This window comes from Rosa rugosa, chromosome 1 (genome assembly GCF_958449725.1).
Source record: "Rosa rugosa chromosome 1, drRosRugo1.1, whole genome shotgun sequence".
Lineage (NCBI taxonomy): Eukaryota > Viridiplantae > Streptophyta > Magnoliopsida > Rosales > Rosaceae > Rosa > Rosa rugosa.
In genome coordinates this window covers 28,975,820-28,995,235 of record NC_084820.1, presented here as the reverse complement: position 1 = coordinate 28,995,235, position 19,416 = coordinate 28,975,820, and the positions used below count along the sequence as shown (strand labels likewise).

General features: G+C 36.6%; 1 protein-coding gene and 1 long non-coding RNA gene across 4 annotated transcripts; one reads left to right on the top strand and one right to left on the bottom strand.

Moving 5' to 3' along the window:
* Positions 1–3,612: 3,612 nt before the first annotated feature.
* LOC133733775 (transcription factor HEC3-like) lies at positions 3,613–5,156 on the bottom strand. Its single transcript, XM_062161417.1, has one exon. It carries the CDS (start codon positions 4,760–4,762, stop codon positions 3,914–3,916), a length of 849 nt encoding a protein of 282 aa, XP_062017401.1. The 5' UTR covers positions 4,763–5,156; the 3' UTR covers positions 3,613–3,913.
* Positions 5,157–15,921: 10,765 nt separating this feature from the next.
* Positions 15,922–18,970, top strand: LOC133733757 (uncharacterized). 3 transcript variants are annotated; one of them, XR_009857879.1, is made up of 3 exons: positions 15,922–16,307; positions 16,710–16,824; positions 17,057–18,970. It is a non-coding gene; the product is annotated as an uncharacterized LOC133733757 (long non-coding RNA). The 3 variants fall into 3 exon arrangements; XR_009857883.1 differs by having other exon boundaries at positions 16,670–18,970; XR_009857878.1 differs by having other exon boundaries at positions 15,922–16,824.
* Positions 18,971–19,416: the final 446 nt, after the last annotated feature.

Genomic DNA, 19,416 nt, shown 5'->3' with positions numbered 1-19,416 from the left:
CAGAATTTTCCGATGGCAATATAAGGAACCTAAATTTGGGCTCATAGAAATTGGAGACTCAATTGGAGAGAGACCCGCTCTAATACCATGTTAAACAGCGACAAGCGTAGCCCGTGGCCCACCATTGTACCGATACTGTCCTAACTTAACCACCCGATAGGTGTTGGGTTTAATTACAAAAGGTCTCGGTACAATTGGGTGTGATCCACTCACTTATAAGTTATATTTTATTCGTCACTTTTCCAATGTGAGATCTTTCCTCTCCAACAAAGAGGGCTCAGATCAATGGATTTAACGAATCACACTCGACTACAGAATAGCATTTGCTTTCGACACATGTTATAAAATCATATATAGCCATATAGGTTACCCATTATATGCCTCCATACTGATTCCATTTGTACGTTATCATGCCATTTGTTAGTCGTTGGAAATTTTGGATTCTGCAGATTGTTTTCGTTCCAAAACTCAGGCCAAACATGAAATTAAGAACTGAGCAATCTTAATGAATTAATTTGTAATTTTCAACACACAAACCATCAAACTACAAAATACCACCAAAGATTTGATGAGGCATATGGCTAGCTTTCAATTTCCTTCAATTAATCAATCAGCTTAGGCGCGCTCATGCTTTGTTACCCTCCTACTGAGCATTAGTTTATTCGACCAAAAGAAAAAGAAATACGATATATATATATATATATATATATTTTGTTGAGAGTCGGTCAATATGTGAAGTCGAAACCACAAATAAGCACAGCACACCAAGAGAAACAACCACAGAGATACGAGCACAAGAACACAGATTTAAGGTGGTTCAGCAAAACTTTTGCCTACGTCCACCAGGCAGAAAAATAGTCTTCCACTATATTTATAATGGGTACAACAAGAAAGAATAAGAAAACAATGACTCTCTCTTCTCTTCTTATCTCTCTCTTCTTTGCCCTCTCACTCTCTAACTTCGAGAATGGAATACACTTTGCTCTCTGTCTGACTGTCTCTGTGACGCAAAATCAAGAGCAAAACCCCTCCTTATATAGCCATAAGGATATAAGCTTTTCTTCACCGAATTAGGAAACCTATTAATCCTATTGGTGGTAGGCAATTATGTCTTTTCCTTCTCTGTAATCAACTAGGATTACAGGTAAATCCTACATCAATAAGGATCTTCCTTCCTTATTGGAACTCCATTAATTCATCAATAGGAATCCAAAACGTATTGGGTAAATAATTCTCACACTCTAAAAGACAGTTGTCTTAGGAAAGACTCATGGGCTGGAAACCCAATATATATATATATATATAGCGAGAGAGAGAGCATGCATAGACGTCCAAATACACCGTCAAAATGAGTTTTTCTTAGGGTTAACAGTGTATTAATCTATAAAAGATGCCTAGTTCGAATTATTTAGGTTTAATTATCTGTTGGGCTAAATATATCAGAAGATCATAACAATACATGAATAGTCATAAGACGTATTTAGGGTTTCTCCCTCTCTAACCAGCGGCAGCTAGGCAGGGAAAATATAATTTCATGCCACTATGAGCCTCTTCAAATTAAACAAAAAAAGAAACCCTCTAATCTGGTGAGAATTATAACTATATATGATCTTGCTTCAAGAATTATAACTAAGGGATTTTGTCCATTTAACCCAATTCTAGGGATTTTTTTCCCACTTACCCCATTAAGTTTTTTTAATTCCTCTTTACCCAAAACATTCTAAGGAGACCTTCCTTAATACCCCATAAAGTCTTCTTCTTTTTTTCTTTTTTTTTAGACTATTTTACCCTCACCCATTTCTAACATAGAGAGAAAGAGATAGAGAATGGAAGAGAGAGAAACCATAGGAGACTTCACCGGAGCCCGGTCACCTATCACCAGATTTCGGCCGTCTGTCGCCGGATTCCGATCACCGGCCGCCGCCCACCAGACTTTTCTGAAAACCTCGCCAGAGATCCTCAAAGAGGTCGTTGGAGATCTCATAAGTCGCCGGAAATGTTTATTGCACTCCAAATAGACGTCTATTGCCCCCAAATAGACCTCTATTACCCCAATAGAGGGATCTATTGAGGGGCAATAGAGGTTTATGAAACCTCGCCGGAAGTCCCTAAAGAGGTTGTCAAAGATCTCATATGGGGCTTGAGAGGTTTATTGCCCCCCTAAACAAACCTGTATTGCCCCCCAATAGACATTTCGGTCGTCAGAATGGGAACAAATCTCCATAAAATTAGACAAATAAAACTTTGATTAAGGAAAAAAATGAGGAAATTACATCAATTCAAAACATTTATTGCCCCCAATAGACATATATTGCCTCCCAATAGACCTTTAACAGACCATTATTGCCCCCCAATATAACCTTTTTTTTTTCCTTTTTCTTTCTTTCTGGACCTTCTGCCCCCGTTTTACCAACAACAACAAAAAATACCACAAATGATCTTTCCAACAAGAAAAACATCACAACCACCTTTATTTTTATTTATTTTTGTTGATCTCAAAACATTTTCAGAAGTAGTGTTTCAAGTAAATGAGCATAGTTTCCTAACCATTGTTTCAACAGTCAAGAAAAGAGAAAAACAGAGACATTGAACAATCTGAAAACATTTAAAGCCAAGCAAATGCTAGCAGCCTCGTTTTCTATACATTAAATCCCAAACTATAACCAATTCTATGCTTATACATTATTACTTGTCTCTGCTTTCATTTCAATTCCAAACCAAACACAGATTTACCATTTTTGGCCGTGAAAGTCACCTTGAAAACTCTCTTTTGGCAGTAATACTTTCATACATCATTACTGAAAGAGGCTGCCATGACACTGTTTGGTTTCCCGGAATTGGTGGCGAAATGCAAGAAATCTCCCTAGAAGATGTTCCGGACTCTCGATTTGTACCGGGCCATATCCGATTTGTGGCCGGAAATCGAGTCCATATTCTCGTTCGAATCAACCTCGGCAGTCCGATCTTTAGGCATTAACTCTCTCATTAAACTCGGCGAGGCCGTCCGGACGATGCTCGAGGATTTCGAAGACGCGGTTGCCGGAAGCCTACTTCGGCTGCTACGACGTCGACGAGTCGCCGATTTCAGTACGGATCGCTTGGCTGGTTCTTGTGCTACTCTGCAAACTAGACGGCAAGGCCGAGCTGTACAAGGATGGGGTCGGCGCTTTCTGGAGGAGAGAGAGAGAGAGAGAGGGTGCAGGTCGGCACTGGAGCAGAGAGAGTGAGAGAGAAGATCGAAGGGATAAGAGGGTGGCATGAAAGTAGTTGTTTAATTAGACTGAGGGTAAAAGTGTCATTTTACTCTAAACTGGATTAGTGGGAATAAAAATCTATTGCCGGGATAAGTGAGATAATTTTGGCTCATTTTGGTGCTTTGGGTCAAGAACCCTATAACTAAATTAATCATCATCACGTACACACAGGTCTTGCAAGTAATTAAATAAACTCATGGCCGTGATATACTCACTTATATATGCTCAAATGCATACATGATGTATCAATACCCGTATGTGTTAATTTATGTAGGTATACACATGCATGAGAGAGAGAGAGAGAGAGAGAGATCATATATTTAATAGCTATATACGTCACTGTTTTATTAATTCCCGGAACAGAGTCGGCCAAACAAACTCTCCGGCCAAGTTCCAGAGTACTAGGCAAGCTGATTAATTATATATTCTTTTATAATATGATAGTACGTAACCCAATTGAAAACAGTTATGATTATTCTCACCACCACAGTCAACAATATCGTAACAACCTTTTCAACAATCCACATGACTGACCTTCCATCAAAATATAATATCTCTTACACTTTTTAGTTTTTAGTTACACTCATACTCATGATCAATACATATTTCAATTCCTTATTAATAATAATTAATCAGCTTAGCTTCCACAGCCTAACTAATTAATCACTAAGTACCTCATGATTGAATCTCAAAGCTGCAATATCTCCCCGGCTACCTTCAAAGGCTGTGAATCCAAGAGCTGGTCTGGTTGTCGGAGTGTCCGTGGAAGAGGAGGTGGCAGAACCAGGAATAGGCGGTGGGAGCCAATCCAATGCCCCTCCACCACCAGCTAAGGCTGCAGCGGTACTTGCACTAGGTGTACCAAGTACTCCAGCGTTAACATTAATGCATTGCTGGTGAGGATGATGGTGACTCGATTGTTGTAGCAAGCGGATTTGCCTCTTCAAGAACTTGACATAGCGAATGGCTTCGTCTAACATGGAAGCAGTGTCCATTTTCGTTCCCCCGGGAACAAGTCTTTGCAGGATCCGGATCTTCTCGCTTATCCTCTCGCGCCGGTGACGCGCAGCCACGCTCTGCGGGTCGTCACTGATTCGGACGTTCCTCCTTTTCGGCTTTTGGATTGTGGCAGGATCAATGTCCACTGGTTGCATCGCGGCGATCTTGTACATCATTTCCTTCATAGCTCCCAGCTCCTCTTCCTCTTCCGGCTCCTCTTCATGTTGAATATCTTCTTGATCCATAAAGTTACTATAGTTCCCAGGTAGAACTAGTTGATCATGATGACCAAATTGATCATAATGAAGGTGAGTACTGGATGACGATGGCACTTGATGATGTAGTTGGAGAGGGAAGTTCGGCCAAACTGAATCGTACGAAATTTGGTGATGATGATGGTGGTGGAGCTGGATGGGATCTTCCATTCCCACATGATCGTCGTGATGATCTCCAGCGGCCGAGACGAGGTTGTTTCCCAGCTGATTGTTTAAGTAATTGGTGTGATCCATGCTGATGTATATACTATATCTGAGTTTTCCACTACTTCTTTTGATCAAGAAAGATTCCGATCTAACTAGCTAAAGTACTCCAACTACTGGATTCTTAATATGAACAGAAATAATTGTACCATCTATGTTGATTGATAGCTTTTTGCAAGAGCAAGCAAGCACATCGGTCGATCAGAGGTTATGAATTTTGGTGGTTGAAAAGAGAAGAAAGACAAAAAAACCCTCGAAAAGCTAGGGGCCGTTCCAGAGCAAGAGAAAGAGAGAAATGATTTGGGAGCAGATTTTTAATGGGGCATGATCGATGATGCAACCAAGTACTAAAGGAGAAGATGAATGTGTTGAAAATATAACAGTAGAGAGAGAAACAGAGATATTGGGTGGGACCCATGACGATGATCAAGTAAGGGTTTGAAATTAATTTTATATTTCTTTTTCTGGTAAAGCTCTCTCTCTCTCGGGTCAAGGATTGCACCCACTGATCAGATTTCAGGCTTTTACTAATTAGCTTTGCTAGCTAGCTAGGGTTCTCCATTCCATTTCTTTCTCTCTCTTTTTCTCTTAAATTAATTGATTATGGCTGACCCTGATCATGGTAGTACAAAGCAGCTAGCACTGAAATCCTAGCACTGCTGCCGCTGCAATTGCTTGCTTGCTTCTTTATGCTTTATGATTCTCTCTTCTGTTGTGATGTTGTTGTTGAGGTCGATAATGACTTTCCCTGCTCTTTTGGTCAATATCTGGTTTCTTTTGCTGCTTTCGTATTGGAGTGAGGTCGATCGGGTGGCTATAGGTTTTAGTCTTCCCACACACACGCACGCAAAGCTTTAACTTCTTATCATCTTATTCATATGAACGTACACAAGCTTAAAATTTTCGCTTTTGGTTTTACTTAACATTGGTTTCTAGGAAAAGATGATCAAATATATAACTACATATTTTGTGGAATGTGAATATTAACTGCAGATTAATTCTAAGATTCATTTTAATAGATAAACTTTCTATAAACCTATGACTATTATGTTCTCCTACTAATTGAATAAGAATTAATGTTGGATGTTTTAGAGTGTTGAAATGCTTTCTCAAAGTGAGAGAAAACCCTAACCGTCATTTTTTTTAAGCCAAAATTTTAAATTTTAATTCCTAAAAACCCAAATTCAAAAAAAAAAAATATATATATATATATATAACTGTTTCATTTTACAAGTTGCAACAGTCGTGTTACTACACAAATGAACTCTTTTACAACGCAACCCTACATTACCGTACAAACTACATCCAAATAATCTCTTTTGGTATTTAGAAGGTCGAGATGTGCAATTCTTCTTTTTCTTCTAATCATGTATTCGTGGTGAAACATGAGATGTTTGATCTTAATCACAACTTGCAATTGGCGTCGGAGCTAATTGCAAAAGGAAAACCCTACTGAACGACCTGCCCTAATGAACCCTATAGGTACAAAAATTTCGAGGGTTTGGGGCATCATTAGTTAATTGAAAATTTGAAAAACTAAGTACATCCTTCTCTCATGTTTTGAAATAGTTTACAAAATCTTATGAGATAATAGAAACTTATAGTGTAGAAGAATTAATAGGGATACACACTTTTAAATTTTTACCGAGGTCTTAAGTTTGTATCTCACAACCAATAACATTAATTATCAAAATTGTTTTAAAAAAAATCTTTTATATATATATTGCATATAGCAATCATAAATTTACCTGATATCAAAAACAATATACACAATATATATGCATATGTTTGAATTGCATCACCCTCTAATGTGCTGGATCAGACGGTGGGACAAGTGTCTTATGTCAGGTTTTTTGTTTTCAAGTGCAATACTTACACACGCAGGGTCACTTTCTTTGCATCTATGTTATAATTCTTGCTTCTCTACACTTGCGCATGCAAAACGCAATCATTCTAGGGTTTCAGTTGTGTTCCCAGAAACCCATGATGTAACGTTTCAATTTGCATGGATTTACATTAAATTTATCAGTGTAAAAACCAACAACATGTATATCCACCTATCCACATATACATGTATTCCAATATATTCATCAACCATCATGTCTATTTATGGATATACATACACATGCATACATCTTACATGGAGTAATCAGAGACTTCGATCATGAACTACTGAACTAGATAGTAGAATTGGCAAAATTTACCCCATTAATCAACAAAATTAGCTAACTTTTTCTCTACATATATTCCATTAAGTGATTCGTAAAGTATACGAAAATTGTAAAAGAGTAGAGAAAAAGTTGGATATATGTTATAAGCACACATTAATTGATTCGTAAAGTATACGAAAGTTGTTAGAAGTAGAGAAGAGTTAAATTTGGTTATTTGTTTTAATAGGTGCTCATGGGTAACCTATAAACTTTGTGTAGTAGTCCATTTTGTCATCATCCACCCGTTTGCTGGGTACTTATTATTATGGTAAGTTACTATTCACATGAGGAAATAATTCATAGAGGTAATCTCCTTTCCCCTAAAGATCTTTTGAAACCAAAGTAAGGATATCGGTTTGGTGTTCAAGGGGGTGAGGGAAAGTTATAAAAGACTTGTTGGTCACTCTAGATCACAAGTGCGACTACGGATTTCCTTAAGGTACATGCTGAACCTAACGCGCGCGCGCACAGTGGGAGATCGTGAGTTCGACTTACAATAGACTAGCTATTGTATATAAATTATTTATTATTTATTTGATCAAAACAAAAATGTTCCATAAGAGTTACTTAGCCTCAATTATCAAATTCATCTAATCGAAGAATAATATATGAGATAATTTTGTTCTTCTTGAGATTTTTTCTTTTAGTATTGAAATTTCAAAGCAAACCGGAGGAAAGGTACCCGTGCATGCTTTTTTTTTTTTTTATAATTCCGTGGACATGATTCTCTTTTTTAGTAGAAACGTGCAAAAATAACTGATTATATAATAATTTTAGAATATTCAACAATTAGTCTGTAAGTCGAATTGAGGACCTTGTACTCACTAAGTAAAAACTAATATGGAAGCGAGGTAAGAGCTAACTCATCGCCACTAACATTTGAATATGGTATAGTCTTTATTTTTATTTTTATATAGACATACGAGACACTTTCAAATGTGTCTTGATCTTCAATAGGATTGTTCTCCAACAGTTACATATACTACACTCAATAAGTTGAAGTTACTAATCATAACTTTTTAATGTATAATGCATGACTGTGGGAAAGAAGAAATTTTATTATATATATTAGAAAAGTATATATATATAAAAAAAAAAAGATGTTGTAATCTGAGTCGGATGTCGAACAATAGAAAGAACACAAATTTTGCTTTAAAAAATATATATATGATAATTCCTACAGCATTATGTCATGCGAAAGGAAAACCATAATCAGCACGTACTGTGTCAGGATTCTAGCTTAGGTAGTTCTGTACATAGGAAACCTAGCTATGCTAGTCAAGCTAGGAATTCAACTCAAAGAAAATGGTGATCGATAAATTGCATGCATCGATCTATTCTTCTCTTTTCGTAAAGTGGTCATTCCAATGGTGTTTAACCAGTTCGATTCAAACAAAGCAGTATTGTCAAGAAAACAAGACAACCCTAGATAGCTAGCCATCGATTCCCATAAGATGGTCCGGTCTCTATAGTAGAGTTGCAGCAGAAAAAATGATTAGGGAAGAACATTTTTAAGGATTGGGATATCGCAATTGGATGAGATCTGACCAGAAAACGACTGCATTTATTTAATTTCCATTAATTTTGGTTCCTTATAAAATGCCATACAAAAGAGAAAAGGGGACAGAAAAAGCAGCTATGGATTAAAGAAAAGGGTTGGGGGAGTGGACGTGAAATTCAAAGCTCTGCTTGGGAGTCTGCACTATTCTGCAGGATTCATAGTGACTGGCTTAGAGTGAAGAATTTCAAGTTTCCATTTTGGAAGAAAGGTCTCAAAAGCGATGTGTTCCATTGTTGGGTCTTTTTCCAGGCCTCAGAAAAGAAAGTAATTAAAAGCTATACTTCATTGGAATTGCATGTATCACGGTACTCTCTGTATTTTTAGCTCTGAAAAAGTGCCCAACCAAAGTGCACCTCCTATTAGTCATCATCATCATCTTCTTCTTCTTAATTAAGTCTAAGTCAGGACTTGATCGATCGAGCATATTGTTTATACATAACACATGCACAAACGAAGCTTTATCCTTTTATCATTGTAATCAATTGATCAACTAGCGCAGCCACGAAATGCAGATTATTATTAGCTAGCTGACTTAATTGTCATTTGGTACTGGGAAAAGCTAAACATGCTCATAGTTAGGTATCATGATAATGATAATGAACTATAACTTCAATAAGGCAGTGTAATTAGCTAGAGCTTAATTATATATGATTACACTAATTCAAACTGTATGTATAATGGCAATGGCTTCCTTAAGTTTAAAATAATTAAAGAAACATTTATTTTTTAATAGATTGACACCCACTATTGATCAAAAAAATGTTCTATAAAAAGAAGTTGAAAAGTATATGTTATAATTAGGACAATATAATTGACGTTGAAAAAGTATTGGTATATATTTTTAGCTCTAAATTGAATTTTGAAATTGTGCATGAATCCCATTAGAGCTACGTACACTTGAGAAAAGTTAACATGTACATGGTGGGAAATTTAATCCTCCCTTGTGTTAACTTTAGCTGGTGATGGAGAACTAAGATTTGAATTAAGATTACAACAAGTTAGTAGTTTCGATTATATCTAACATAGCAATCAAAAACAAATCAGGACACATGTCAAATACACACTACATGAAATTAAAGCACATGTGATTTGTTTAATTTATTCAATTTAACTAGTAGGGCATTTGAATTATTGTGCGTTTGATAATCTTTTCAGATAATTTGATCGTAGTGCACTTTTTATTTCTGATTCAAAACTTTGACAGTAGGCGTTTCTGAAGCTTGCGGCACCAGGCGATCGACTCATTTGGCTCCCCTTAAATCTAAGTACATATATACCACTAATCCTCTTTAGGGTTATAATTTGCTCCAAGTCGCCAAGGAAATGGCCAAAAGGTTGAAATCGACTTTTGTGAAGTATCTCATCAAGTGAGCATGCTGAACTTTCGTAGGATTTATATGATCTCTAGTTTGCTCGGATTGACCTTTTTCACCTAGTCTCCAAGTAGCTTATTTTTCTAATATCGGTTTTGTGGATCTTGAAAGTTTTGTACCCATATAAAATGGTGAGGTATTATTGGCAGTCTAAAGCTATGAGTGAACTCATAATTTGTATTCAAAAATAATTCTTTCAATCTTCCTTCACATCGATTGTCATATATGCATGAAACTGATGAAAGACCTTTTACTTTTCTTGCTTGCCAATATTTGTACCATTTTGAATTTTTTTTTTTTTTTTTTTTGTTATCACAACAACCGGTCGTCTATGAATTTTCTCACTTACTTACCAAGAGGTGACCCAAAGCACTAGATCAAATGGTCATCTACCATTTTGCCTATTTGAAATTTTGAAAAAGAAAAAAAAAATCACTACACGTGTATACAATGACATTTTACAGGGATTTTTTTTTTTCAATTGATTATTTTAGATTGTCCTTTCAAAAAAGCATACTAGCGAGGCTCTTAACGAAACTCACAGCCTTAGCTGTCCAAGCCTCTCCTTGATCACGAATTTGTCAAAACCATTAGAAGATAGCTAGGGCTTGGAAAGTTTCCACTCTAGCTAGATTTCAAGTTCGAACTCGATCGATCCACCTTAGCATCTAATATACCAATCGAAGTCGATAGAGATCTTAGCATAGACAACCCAAAAGCGTTCTTCTTCCTAGTTCCTACCTCATGTTATGTTAAGGTAAAGAGGTTAACGACCTAAACCCTAAATCGTTACAGGTCCTGGTGAGTAGTCAGAGTGTCCCATGACCCTTATGCTACTGTGCTATAGCATAGTTGTCAACAGCCACAAGATCAATAAACCCCTAAAATAGGAAGCTTTAGCTAGCCTATAACCTTACACGTGCGATTTATGGTGCCCTAAAAGCATTGAAGTGGACCCATTCCCCTACTCCTTGCTGCACGTGAGATCCGTACACGTACGTTTTGCCCCCATCTTGTTGTGTTTTTTTTTTTTTTTTTAGAAAATACTTGCATCCAAACTCTCTTTTATTTATATACAGTCGGCAATCTAAATTCATGATTGTATTATTTAAAAGTTTCATCAATCATTAAAGATCATATGTGCAAAAATTCATTGTAAACAAAAATCGTTTACTCATTCGATTGCTTCAAACCAATGGACGGTTATCATTAAACTGTTAACTTTCACCGTAGATTTGTTTGATGCAAACGAATGAGTAAACGATTATTGTTTATAATGAACTTTTGCAGAGATGATATTTAAATATTTAACTTTTGAATGGTTAAATTATGATATAGATGGGACAGCATGTAAATAAGAGAGTTTGGATGCTCACATACATACTGGTTTGGATACAAGTATTTTCCTTTTCTTTTTCGTTTTCGTTTCATTTAACATTACATCTAGAGTTTGCTGGAAAAAAAAAATTAAATAAACTTACATTCAAATTTTTGTACTTAATTAGCGATAAAAAAATTGTAATTCGCTCATGTTTTCCTTCAAAATCAGTGAAATGTTGGAGCAATGGCCCATATTAGAGACTCGAAGTATTTATAGAACTTCATTAACTCAAGTAAAAGGTTTACTAAGTACAGTAAAGACAATTTATCAATGATAAGTTGTATATCTATAACATAGGTAGATTGCGATCACGATACTTGTCCTTAAACTTAACGGAGCTTGACACTGTTAAGTCTATTTTTATCAGTTTTATCTTTTAATAAAAAAATATAAAACTTATTGATTACGAAGAACAAAAATACCTGTTGGACTCTACTTTTTCCTCTTCCCTATCTATCCGTATTCTTCTTCTCTTCTTCTTTCTCTAAACCTCTGCAAAAAAACCAGCATCCTCTGTTCCATTACTCCAACAACCTTGCTGCAGACTTTTAAGTTTTAATCTTGTTCGTCGCAGGGGCGTAACTAAGTCAAGGGCCCAAGTTTCGGTCGAAAATCTCCCAAGTATACCTATAGCCTAGTCCCATACCTAGCCAAATCAGGTTACTTCGAGAAAGGAAAAATTTCTGCGTGAATCATCCTTTGTCTTCCGTCTTTATCCTTCAGCCTTAGTCTTCCATTTTGGTCCTTCAGCCTTCAGTCGTCAGCCTTCAAATTTTCAATCGCTATAACACGGGACAGTGAGAATTGGAGGCTTCCCAAAGTGCCAAGTACCTACTTTTGCTACTTTCTGGATTTGGTTAGTATTCTTGGGTTTTCTTAGTTCTTTTATTTGGGTTTGTTTAGATAGAGCAAAAATGAGTAATTTGGTATGAAGTTTTAACGTATTGGTGGAAATGAATTATGGTTGAGAAGACAAAGTAACCCTATTCTTCTATCATTTCCACAATACACGCACAATAATCAACCCTACTCTTTCTACACCAGTTGTTGGGATTGTGGTTGCTATGCCCATTTCAATGATACACACTCAACTCCTACACTTGTGTATAGTTATACTGAAAAAAAAAAAAAAAAAAAAATTGGGCTTCGCCAAAAGAAAGAGATCTAAAAATGTAGCCCACCCCATTTTCGGATCCTAGATCCGCCACTGGTTCGTCGTCTTTGAGGATGATTCTGGTCACCATTTGAGTGATCGACTGACAGAAGTAGTGAAGACAATCCAAAGTAGCGGCAAGCATGGAGAAGGCCATTTGGTCGAGGCAAATGTCACTAATTTTCATCCATTTTGTACAACTTAAATTTATTTTCAATGGGTTATATTCTTATGGGATTAAAAATTATGAGATGAATTTTTCAAGACTGAGAATTCGATTGCATTGAAAGTATATAAATTCATGATTTTGATTTGCCTAATAAAAAGACCAAATGACCACCAGCTGGTTTCTCAAATGATTTTGTAGAGATCGACGATGAGTTCTCAGTATTTAGTATTTACTTCTCTTTGTAATGAGAAATTGAGAAGAGTTAGAGAAAAGAACAGTTTGCATGTTATCAATTGTAGCCAAGGAACTAATTGAAATAATAAGAATGAACCAAAGCCAAGGTACACCCAACTTATATCACATAGATATCGTCTCCAGCATTCTTTTCTCGAAATCGTAATGTGCACTTCAGTATCCCAACAATATATTCCAATCATAACATGTCAAAATCATGATTCTTAACACATAAACAACATGCCCCGTAGCTCACAACGCAATTGAACACAACAATTTCAATCCAATATGTAATAATTCATCTATATCAATACTCCTGACATTTGAACGAATGCCTCTATTGCAACGACTAGCCAGCCAATTCTATATTCTTTTGTTTGCCACAACACATCTCTGTAGTGCATCCACCTCTTCATCACATTAAATTACCTTTTCAGTTTGCTCCCATCGCAATCATATCCCTCCTTTAGTGAGGTCAAAAGAGACGACGAACACAAATTGGGATGGATTTTCCAAACTTGATTAAAACTTAATAGAACCACAACAAGATTGTTGGACTGATGGAACAAAGTGTGCTGGGTTTGGCGCAAACCCAGTCCTAAAATGATGGAACCAACCTAAATTGGGCTGCTGATCTTTTTTATTTTTAAGTTTGTTGCTTATTTTGATTTAGATTGGTTTTCTAGTTCAATAACATCCAATTTAACTGTGGAATCTCTTGTGGATATGTAATCGAAAAATGAGTCTAATAAGTGATTCATGTTGTAAATATTATTATCTATGTGGATGTCCATGTAAATACTCATTAGTTATGTACTTTGATGTAAACCCTACCTCTATATAAAGGAGGCTAATGAGACTGAATGATAACACTTCTACTTCCTCCCAACTATTCTCTCCTCATATTTTCTCTACTTTATAACACGTTATCAGCACGATGAGCTCCTCTATTTTTACTCAATGATGATCCTGATGTTTTATGGTGCAACGTCGTTGCCTTGGACTATAAAACGTGATCTATGAGTTCATTCTCTTTAGAATTCCCGTTTGTTTACTTTATTGGTGAACCAAGTTTTGCCAATATCTTTCACGTCATCGCCATACTGATGCCATGCAATCTTGATTCAATTGATCAACATATCTTCTGATAACCTATGTATCCTTGTATTCATTGATATATATGTTTGCTGTGATACATGTGCATGATTATCTCTATTGCATGCTTGTCTCAATGTTGTCACTATATATTTATAGTTTAATACAATCTCTGTTCTTCATTGATGGTGATATAAGGCACTGATGTTGGTCTGCCAATACGATATCAACACAGAACTTCTTATTTGTTTTTATTCTTAAGCTTTTGGTGAGCATTATATCACCATCAGTGCCAATTAAATAGGAATAGTTTCATAAAAGGATTTCTGGCACTACAAAAAAAAATTGCAACAGCCACGGCGGCCTGCCGTCGCAAAAAGCTGTTTTGCCGTCGCAAAAAAGCATTTGCGACGGCTCTGCTACGGCAAAGCTTCTGACGCCGTTGGTGGCGTCGCCAATATTTTTAGCCACGGCAAAATGCCGTCGCAGATTTGCCGTCGCAAGAATATTGCGACGGCACAATTGCCGTCGCCAATGCTATTAGCGACGCCACCAACGGCTACGGAAGCTTTTTGCCGTCGCCAAAAGTCACTTGCGACGGCAAAAATGCCGTCGCAAAAGTGTTGATTATAAATAAAAAAAAAATTTGGCATGCATATTTGCATGCCAATTTTTATTTATTTTTGGATAAAAGTTTTACAGAAAGAGAATGTTACACTAATTTCATACATCTCAGCAATGTTCAAAATTCACAAAATTAAAATACAAAAAGCTCATGTCTGATAGGCAAAATTTATATACTGAAGTGCAAACTATGAAATACTTGGTGATTGGAAAGCGTCTTTTCTCCATCTTCACTAGATTCTGGAAACTTCAGCAAACCTTTCAAACTCCAGCAAACAGAACCAAAACCAAAAATAGTTTCAGACACCTACCAATATCTTAGAGGATCCTACAGTCAAAACATCATTTAAAGTAAACATGACTTGCATTCGAAAAGAGCAAATGAAACTCTAATGAAATAGAACCTACTACTGAGAATTCAATGTCCTCATAGTTTATTCATAGTTTGAAGTAAGTTTCAAGAAAAAGGTCATGTCTAGTGTAGTACCTTTAATACATAATACCCTGGTAACAAGTGATTTGCGAAGCCAAAATCAGCTGCAAAGACAAGTCTTTTCACACCTGCAAGATCAAGACCAATTAATGAACAAAAGTAACAAAATACCATAATAACAATAATCAAATTCAATTATAGGTGAGAAGTAGAGCATAAAAAAATTTCTCATTTTCAACAATGGAACTTATCCAATTGTTGAAACGCAGTTCCAGTGATTATGCTCCCAAGAAATATGTTAATAAATCTGAGTTTTGTGATAATTAGTAGCAGATCTCCTCTCTAAGGCTAATATACTAGTAAATCCTTCAAATTTGGACATTATCACCAATATAGAAGGAAGAAATATCAGAAAAAAAAGCTTCAAAGAAATTCCAGGGAGGAAGCCTTGAATAAATGACTTTATGAATTTCCGAAAAATGGGATGCTGTTAGTATAGTCAAAACTTCCATCATTCTCTTTTCACAACTTCCATTCTTCTGCAGAAAACTTCCATCATAGTACACATGCATCGCATGAGTGGTGTTTCTAGTTGAATATAACAGCTAGTATAGATCCTACACTACTAAAAAAAACCTCAATTGCTTCGCCTTTTTACTTCGGCATCAATTGCCGTAGCAATTGAGACCCTATTGCTACGGAAAATATTCCGTCGCGATTAAGCTTTATCATTTGCGACGGCAAATGTTTACCGTAGTAAGTTTTTTATCAATTGCCACTCAATCTCGTCTTGCCGTAGTAAGAATTCTTTTTCCCTCGATTTTTTCTTTTGGTTTCTCTGCCTTATTTCCCACTAACATCGATCTGCAGCCCTAATAGCCCCGATTCTCTCTCTCTCTCTCTCTCTCTCGCCCAAGATCTGCAGCGCCTCGAATCTACCCCCCCCCCCCCCCATCGATCTGCAGCCCTAATCTACCCCCAACATCGAAGAGGTCTACACCGAAACTTACCGCCGAGATCGACAGCTCCTCCTTACCGCCAAGACTGACAGCTCCTCCTTCACCAAACTGTAACAACAGCTCTCTCACACCCAACCCAACCCCAGATACACAACAAACCTGATCGAGAAGATCGTACGGACGAAGATATACAACAGCACCTAATGGAAGGAGCAGTGCTTCGGTTTGCGGCGGAGACTCTGGTGGACAAGGCCATGGAGCTCGACCACATCGGCGGGACCTTTGGAGGTAATCGAAAACACACACCGTTCATTGATGAAGATGCTTCAGATGCAACAGAAGAAGGAAATTGTCATCGAATTCATTAAGAACGACGACTACGAGTGAGTTTTTATGTCTAATTTATTGGTTGACTATTGTAATTTGTGTATTTACTTGCTTATATGGTTTGCCAATTTGTTGGGTAGAAATTGAGTTGAGGAAAAGGATTGGAAATTTGGGATTATGTGGTTTTGCTGATAATAGTGTGGTCTAGAGGTCAGTATCTTGTATAGATAAAGCTCAGTGATTTAAGTAGAACATTACAGAAACAAGTTGAAATGAGAGGATTGGAAATGTTTGGATATAGTGGAGTACAAAAGCACTGGTCTTGCTTACTAATGTATAGCTTCTTATGCATTAGAAAGAGGAATTGGTGTGATTTTAGTTTAGGAAAGTTTTAATTAGGCTCTTACTTGCATTTCAGATATGTCCATGTGCTTGGTGCATTTACTTGTGTATTACAGGTAACGATACTGATGTTTACCAGTACCTAGAGCCTTTGTACAATGAGAAGTAAATTGGCTGATGGACCTGGAAAGTATTGCTTTCTTTGCTGTCCAAGAACACAACAAGCGACAGGTTCATACTCGTCCCTATTATAGTTGTTTGTTTGTGTTTTACCTGATTTTTGGTGATTTTTACTTTTACCTTTTGATGCAAAATGGTGTGCTTGAGTTTGTGAGGTTGTTGAATTCAAGGGAACAAGTGGTTGTTTAAATTTGAATTTAACTGCGCAAACCTTTGTTTTGGTTCTAATAGTTGGTTCTAATAGTTCAAAGCTATATTCTTTTAAATGTTGTGCTATGTTCAGCAAGATGGGTCGGAGTGCCAATTCATAGTCCCTGTAGAAGCTTTGCTGCTGTGAAGTTATCAAAGGATCAAGCACCAAAGAAGTGAGCTTTTATGCCCCTCATCAGAACCAATTGATTTACCCATTTCCGGCTAATGTTTAGTGTCTGTCTTAGAACTCTATTTATACATATTCAGTATTGTATTTAGCTAATGACATGTTTAGGAAGAAGAGGCTGGATGAAGTGTGCCTTGAAAGGTATGAACAATATAGCCAAACCTACGTACAGTCATGGTTCTTACAAGGATCGTATATACAATTGAATTACAGAACCCTCCTTCAAATGTGATACTCCCATACATTGTCTTGTACAAAAGCTATTATACAATGTAGACCGGTGATAGGAGTTAACTTAGTTATTCATGTTTGGTGGTGTAGGTGAAGTAGTAGTGGATGCAAAGGCGGTCAACAAAGCTGATACTCCAAATTTGATAAATCTTTTGTAAAGATTATGGCTGAAATCCCCAAATCTTACTAACATAATGGAGACAGATTTTATGCTTGCAGGGATCGTCAGATGGACCTGACCAGTATATTCTTTCCAATCTCTTGCATTGCTCATTTTCATTCCCATCAAAACTCTTACATCAGAGGTTTCTTTTAATGCCCCTTTCAGATATGTTGCAATTATGAATGCAATATTTTCTGCACAGCGTTCAATGGTATGCATTTGATCCCTTTATTATTACTTAGTAATCCTATTTAAAAAGTTTATTAGGTTGCAAAGCATATATAATTTTTATTGTTTTTTACCATATACCTTTTTTAGTGTTTTACAACTGACTTGGCTCTGACAGCCATTCTTATGAATTTTCTGAAAATGAAGCAAGTAATAACTTCTTTTTTATCCACTGATGTAAAGTAGTGACTTACTATAATGGATGATCTTTGAATTTACTTTTATATCAGTGAAATGAATTTAAACCCAAAGATGGTCATAATCGTCTGACCTTCCATCCCATGTGCCCGCCCCCATCTCTCTATCTCTGTCCCTCTCTGTGTGTTATCATTAGGTGTCTCACTTTGACGAAATGAAAATGTCAATTTTGTTCTACTTTTTCAGAAATCTAAACTTTGCCCTAAAGTTGTAATATGTTATTGCCTATATTTAACTACTTTATCTGTTACTAGCAACATTCGATTCTTGAATTTGCAGCTCCGGAGCAGTCTAATGTATCAGTCATTTGCTTCATTTGCAGGTTCCTGTAGACTCTTGCTATATAGGCTCTCATAACTCTGCCTTCCTACAGCAGGTAGAGAGGGTTTTTGTCTCTGTGATAGATTGTTGCAGATTTTGATATGCGGTTATGTCTATTCTTATGCTGGTTTTACTGAATGCTTCTGATTGATGAGTAACAGGCTTCATACATTACTGGTGGTGTATATCTGAAGCCCCAACAACCAGATGGACTGCTTCAATATCTTACGGTAGTTTAAGAACTTAATTGGGTGATGTGCAATATGTTATTTTAACATACTTTGCTTCATACCTTCTGTTGAGTGAGGCCAAACAAAATTTGCCGAAGCTGAGTAAGAATTTTAACAAGTTTGATTAACGAGGTTCATCTGCTCAGTTAAGCCTCCAAATAGTAAGCTTTAGGTTCTTATAACATCCTCTCGTTATTGTTTTACAGAGATCTCAGCTTCAACAAATTGGAAGGAAGTATTCCTGATCTTAAAGATCTTAAATGTGCAACTAATTTAGAAGATATACATAAGTTGATGCTTATATATCATGTAATAGAGGACTCAGTTCTAGTGTCCTTAAATCCATTTTTTCTAGTAGTGAACCTTGGCTGGTCTTAGAATTGTGATTTTTGGTTGGTTATAGATGATGAGTTTCATAATATTTTTCAATTTATGATATTTGCTGCAGATGGTACTAGCTTTGGTGTGAAATTCACACCATTTTTTTTTTTTTTATAAATGAAATACTCTTTTGCGACGGCAAAGTATCCGTCGCAACCAATTCACCCCAGTTTTTTTTTAAAATAAAATATCTTTTTGCGACGGCAAAGTACCCGTCGCAAATAGTTTAGCCATGCGACGGCAATAGTTTTCCGTTGCAAATACTTTTTGCAACGGAAATTTACCGTCGCAATTGGATCTTGTGACGCCACCTATTGCAACGCTGACATTTCCGTCGCAAATGCTCAATTTGCCGTCGCGAAAAGTATTTGCTACGGCAAAATTGCTATTTGCCGTCGCAAACCGCCGTCGCAACTGAAGTTTTTTTTAGTAGTGCTACCAAGATCAATGTGAGTGTGAATATGCAGAGTACAACTTACTTGAGAAAAGCACATTTTCAATACATGGCCTAA

Bases quoted from the DNA above. Each gene is read 5' to 3' on its own strand.
- LOC133733775 (XM_062161417.1), bottom strand. From the start codon at position 4,762: ATGGATCACACCAATTACTTAAACAATCAGCTGGGAAACAACCTCGTC.